Source organism: Suricata suricatta, chromosome 1, assembly GCF_006229205.1.
Source record: "Suricata suricatta isolate VVHF042 chromosome 1, meerkat_22Aug2017_6uvM2_HiC, whole genome shotgun sequence".
In the NCBI taxonomy this organism is placed as follows: domain Eukaryota; kingdom Metazoa; phylum Chordata; class Mammalia; order Carnivora; family Herpestidae; genus Suricata; species Suricata suricatta.
Genome location: NC_043700.1, coordinates 90317461 through 90323460, shown reverse-complemented (window position 1 = coordinate 90323460; position 6000 = coordinate 90317461). Strand labels below are relative to the sequence as shown.

Sequence of the window (6000 nt, the reverse complement as noted above, 5' to 3'; positions counted from 1 at the left end):
ACCCTAACCAAAGAGGTAAAGATCTGTATACTGAAAACTATAGAAAGCTTATGAAAGAAATTGAGAAGGCCACAAATGGAACCACATTCCATGCTCGTGGATTACAAGAATAAATATTGTTGAAATGTCGATACTACCCAAAGCAATCTCTGTATTCAATGCAATCCCTATCACGATAACACCAGCATTCTTCACAGAGGTAGATCAACCCTAAAATTTGTATGGAACTACAAAACACCCCAAAAGGCCAAAGTAATGCTGTAAAAGAAATCCAAAGCTGGAAGCACTATTATCCCAGACTTAAAGGTGTATTATATAGCTGTAATTATTAAGTCAGTATGCTACTGGCACAAAAACAGACACTCAGATCAATGGAACAGAATAACGAACCCAGAAATGGATCCACAAACATATGGCCAACTCAACTTTGACAATGCAGGAAAGAGTTTCCAGTGGAAAAGGACAGTCTCTTTAGCAAATGGTGCTGGGAGACCTGGACCGTGCCAGGCAGAAGAATGAACCTAGATCACTTTCTTCCACCATACACACAATAAACTCAAAATGGATGAAAGACCTAAATGTGAGACAGGAACCATCATAATCCTAGAGGAGAAAACAGGCACAACCTCTTTCACCTCAGTTACCGTAACTTCTTACTTGACACATCTCTGGAGGCAAGGGAAACAAAAGCAAAAATGAACTATTGGGACCTCATCAAGATAAAAAGCTTTTGCACAGCCAATGATACCATCAACATAAGTATAAGGCTATCGACAGAATGGCAAGAGGTATTTGCAAATGTCAAATCATATAAAGGATTAATTATCCAAAATCTATAAAGAGCTCACCAAACCCAATAGTCAAAAAACAATCCAGTGAAGCAATCGGCAGCAGATATGAATAGACACTTTTCCAAGGAAGACGTCCAGATGGCAACAGACACACACAACAGATGTTTGCAAGGATGTGGAGAAAGAGGAACCATCTTACATGGTTGGTGGGAATGCAAACTGGTGCATCTGCTCTGGAAAACAATATGGAGGTTCCTCAAAAAATTAAAAAATAGAACTACCTTTAAACACAGCAATTTCATTACTAGGGATTTATCCAAAGGAAAAATGAGTGCTGATTCAAAGGGGCACATGCACCTCAATGTTTATAGCAGTGCTATCAACCATAGCCAAATTATGGAAATAGTACAAATGTCTATGAACTGAAAAATAGAATAAAAAAACAATTGCGGGTGGGGGGGTTAAAAGTAAGGTTACATTTATTTTATAATGTAGAAACACTGCAATGAATTAGCCAGTAAATCACACTCCCATGACTTCACACAAGGAAGAAGGTAACATGTCACCACTTTCTCTGGAAAAGCTCGACAACCATGATTTACCATATACTCTAATGTAACTGCCTACGAGTATGTCAGTCATCTGTACCACTGTCAAAGCTGAAAAGTAAAATTTAGTTAAGATGTGGTTTTTATGAATATATGATGAAATATTACTCAACAAGGAAAAAGGAATGAAATCTTGACATTTGCAACAATGTGGATGGAAGTGGAGGGTATTATTCTAAGCGAAATAAGTCAGAGAAAGACAGATATATGATTTCACCCATATGTAGAATCTGAGAAACTTAACAGATGAAGAAAGAGAAAGGGAAGGAAAAATAAGATAAAAACAGAGAGGAGGGAGACAAACCATAGGCAACTCTTAAATCAGAGACAAACTGAGGACTAATGGTGGGGGTGGATAGGTGGGTGGAGGTGGGTTAAATGGGTGACATGATGGGCATTAAGGAGGGCACTTTTCAGGATGAGCACTGGCTATCAAATGTAAGAGATGAAACACTGGGTTCTAGTCCTAAAGCCAAGACTACACTGTATGTTAACTAACTTTAGAATAAAGTAAACTAATAAAATTAAAAAAAAAAAACTGAAGATAATCTTTAAATATGCACACACACCCTGTTACTGAGAGCCAAGAATTGATTAGTTATAGATAAACATGTTATTCCTCATTGATGTTTTTGAAGAGTATTTTCTTTTCTTTTTAATAATAAGATATTATAAAAAACTTGAAATCTATGATTTCATACCTGGTAATATTTCAGCTGACCATTAAGTTCTTCCAGATGCTTATCATACTCAATAATTAGAGGAGCTAAAAATCTAAAGAAAAAATAATTTTATAAATCTCATATTCTGTTTAATATGTAACATGTGAATTACATAAAACATCAACATTTTTATGTTAAATGTATCCAAAAAATCAATACTTTGCCTTTTTTGTGTTCTCACACTTAGCTCAATTAATATTTCAGATACTGTCAAATAATCTGGGAAGAGGAGGTAATGAAGTAGGTCAAGACAACTGCCAGTTGACCTTTGAGCTGAACCTGGGCAATTGGAGGCCTCTCCCCCAGCCTCCCCTGACCTTGGAATGTATATTCACCTTATCTTCTTCACACCCAGAAGCAGCTCCAAGGTTACAGCCTTAAGACAGTAATGTGATGCTGAGCATGTCTGTACTGGGATGTAAGTGAACCCAGTTAAGTCCTCTTGTGTATGTGACTGAACCCAATTAAAACTTCTACACAAACTTTTAAGATTATGGCAGTCAAGTGAGGAAATTTAGTTGTCTTGCAGTGTTCCAAAACAAGATAACTTATAAATAAGTTCTACTGCTAAATAAATTTACCACCTACCAATCTGGAGTGGTCTGGCTCTTACCTCAGTTTGTCCTTGCACTCCACATATGGGGGCTGGTTTCAGATCACACCTATATTACACCAGGGAGCTCTGGAGGACGTTGCAAATAGGAGGTAGATAAAATCACCCCAATTGAGAACTACTCTTACAGATTATAATGGGGCCTTTTCCCCCTTTATATTCAATGACAGAACGTTTAAATTTAATTACAACAGACCATGAGATAAACAATTCCAACATTAAAGAAATTTTGACACTAATAAATAAATTTAAGAAAATAATAATTTTCTGGTAACTCAAACATACCTTTGATCAACTAGTATGTTTTCTAACGTGTCATCTCCATCTCCTTTGAAGACAGCTTTCTATAACAAAGAAAACTGCATCTTAAAATGCTTTCACGCATCATCAAAGCTCAAAATGACAGTAGTTTAAAATTAAATACAATGATAAATTTCACAAGCTATTAAAATCTATTAATGCAATTAAAAATAGGAAGTAGGAAGAGAAACAAGTAATCATCTAATTGATGTTGAAAGTTATTTGGTAAATTTTAACATCCATACATAATAAAAATTCCTGGGAAACTCAAAATAGGAAGAATTTTCTCAATTTGACAAAGAATATCTATCAGAAACCTGTATCAACTACTATCTTTCATAGTGAAACATCAAAAATGCTGCATTAAATACAGTGTAACACAAGGATGCTCACTATGACTGCTACATTCAAAACAGCCCTAGAGGTTCTAGTCTGTGGAACAGGGGTAGAGGGTTGGAAATTTAAAAGTTGACTAAGAAGTAACACTATTATTATTTACAGATAATTTGACCATTTACCTAGAAAACTCTATGTATAATCTACCAATTGTTAGGTCTAAAAAGAGAATACAGTAAGGTACCCAATAGAAGATAAACAGAACAGCTTTCCCAAGGGCCAGCAATGATTTGAAAATGTAAAAAAAAAATAATACCTTTTCACTACTGTAACAAAAAGTAACACTTGAGAATAAAAAGAAAGCTATAATTTTACTGAAAAATTAACTGAAGAATATATAGGAAATATGTAAACTTACTAAGGAATAATGTTATATAAATTATTTAGCATAAATCCTGACATGTAGAGACCTCTTAATAAGTCTTAGCTATTTTGTAAATTTTTTCTTAATATGGGGGAAAATCTATTGGCTAACCAACGTACATGTCATGAGCATTCAACCAACATGGGAAGGATTAGCTCTCAAAATATAAAGTCTCAGTAGACATGTTCACATGTATCCAGTACTGTAAGACAGATTAGGCAAAAAGAAAAGGTAATCTTCCAGGGAGAACCCTGATGGATTAAAGAATAAATGCATCCAGTAGTCTATGTAATTTCAGAGGGGAATTATTAGCTATTAAAAATAATTATTGTGTTTATTAAAGAATTAATTAAGGGACAATGAATATTTTAACTTTCATTTGTTCAAAGGTTAGCTAAAATCTGGAAAGGTAAGATGGTGGAGAAATAGGAAGTTCAATACTTCCCACCCTCATCTCTCAAAGAAGGGATAAAGCCAAAGGACACCGAATCAAAAAAGTCTGGGAGAAAAAGAGTCCACTAAGAAGATAGTTTCATAGGTGCGTGACTGCAAACCGGGGAAAATAAAAATGGGCCGGTATTTGGAGACTCAAACAGGAGGGAGCCCCCTCGGCAGAGAGAGGAGGGAAAGAGAAAGAGCAGCTGCAACTGCTCATAGAACTGTCCCTGGAGAAAAGGAGAAACCTCGGCCAGGATGGAGAGGGATCCTAGAATCCCATCTCTACCCACAGGGCATTCAGAGAGAGATCCTGTCTCTAACTGTGGCACTTCCTTTGGGCTGGGTGCCCTGGTCCCAGTGGCATCAGGAGGAACCGCTCCCCTACTCCCACTATTCGATCCCTGGCTAGGAAGTGCCCCGGCCTGCAGGATTACATTCAAGGCAGTATCATTAGAGCACATGGATTAAGATCTGGAAAGGAGGCAGGGAATGGACATAGAATAGAACCCACCTTGGCTGCGTCCATGGCACAGGGAGATGGGACCCAAAAGGGTGATTTGGAACACTTAGTTTGAGAAGGGACTGGGAGGGGGGGGACTGTCAGTTTTCTACCCGCAAACCAAGATGGGGCCTCAGGGAGCAGCGGAGGGACCCACATTGGAGGCAAGATCCACCTACACCAAACCACCCCCATTCACACTGGAGAGTTGCCTTTTTTTTTTTTTTTTCCCCTAACCGGAGCCCAGAGCAAGACCAGCATTAATGCACTGTCGTGATTAACTCTAGATCAATTCTTGCGTTTCAGATAAATACTCCCTTTTCAAATTCTTATCTCTCCCCTCTACTAGACTGGGCACGCTTGTTATAGGTTTGCTTAAACAGTCGCATTTAATCCATTCTCTTGATACACATTCTATACCTCTTTCGTTACCTCACTTTCTCTCTCTCTCTAGAATAATCAGACTATATAATTTCTCTGAATAACATTATCTTCATTTCTTTCTCCTAGCCTCCTACCATATTCTCCTTTTTATCTTTGTGAATTAACCCTTATAGTCTCTCTGCCAGGTCAATGTTCAGTTTCTCTTTTTGTATATGCTCTTCCATCAGATGGATTTGAAAGATATGACCCCACCCTTGTCATTTCTCTCTTTGTATATGCTCTTTATTTGTAGTTGGGATTTCTGGTTATATACTCTTAGACTGCCCTCTGTCTTTTGTTGTTTTTGTTTTTGTTTTTCCTTTGCTTGTTTGTTTGATATGTCTGTGCGTTTGCATGTTTTTCTTCCTGCTTGCCAGTTTCCCTTTCCAGAGCTACCTCAAGAAATAAGCCAAAGTACACATGGTGGAGAGTCCCAAATATCACTATGAGTAGGGAAATAAAATAACCTAAGGCACAACAAGAGAGACCAAGGGACACCATTAAAAGAACACTCCCAGAATAGACAGGCCCTGGACAGTCAATAAGCCTCCTTTAATGCAGAAATCGCAGGTGCACAGTGCATAACAAGCTTTTAAAACTTACAAAAGACAGAAAGCTGGCCAAAATGACAAAACAGAAGAACTCTCCTCTAAAGAAATTCCAGGAAGAAGTTAGAGCTACAGAATTCCTCAAAACAGATACAAGTAACGTAACTGAGCAAGAATTTAGAACAGTCATAAAATTAATTGCTGTGCTTGAAAAAGGCATGGAAGACACCAGAGAAGCTAGTGCTACAAAGATGATGGATCTTAAAAATAGTTGTGATGAATTAAAACAATGCTATAA

The 6000-nt window shown here is 37.3% G+C and overlaps 1 protein-coding gene across 1 annotated transcript in view; it reads right to left on the bottom strand.

The window, feature by feature from the left end:
* SCLT1 (sodium channel and clathrin linker 1) overlaps positions 1 to 6000 on the bottom strand; it is a 203976-nt gene that overhangs the window by 180994 nt on the left and 16982 nt on the right. The window contains exons 3-4 of the mRNA XM_029941012.1: positions 3020 to 3078; positions 2101 to 2173 (exon numbers count right to left, since the gene is read on the bottom strand). Coding sequence (XP_029796872.1) covers positions 2101 to 2173; positions 3020 to 3078 — 132 coding nt within the window. The remainder of the gene's footprint in view (positions 1 to 2100; positions 2174 to 3019; positions 3079 to 6000) is intronic.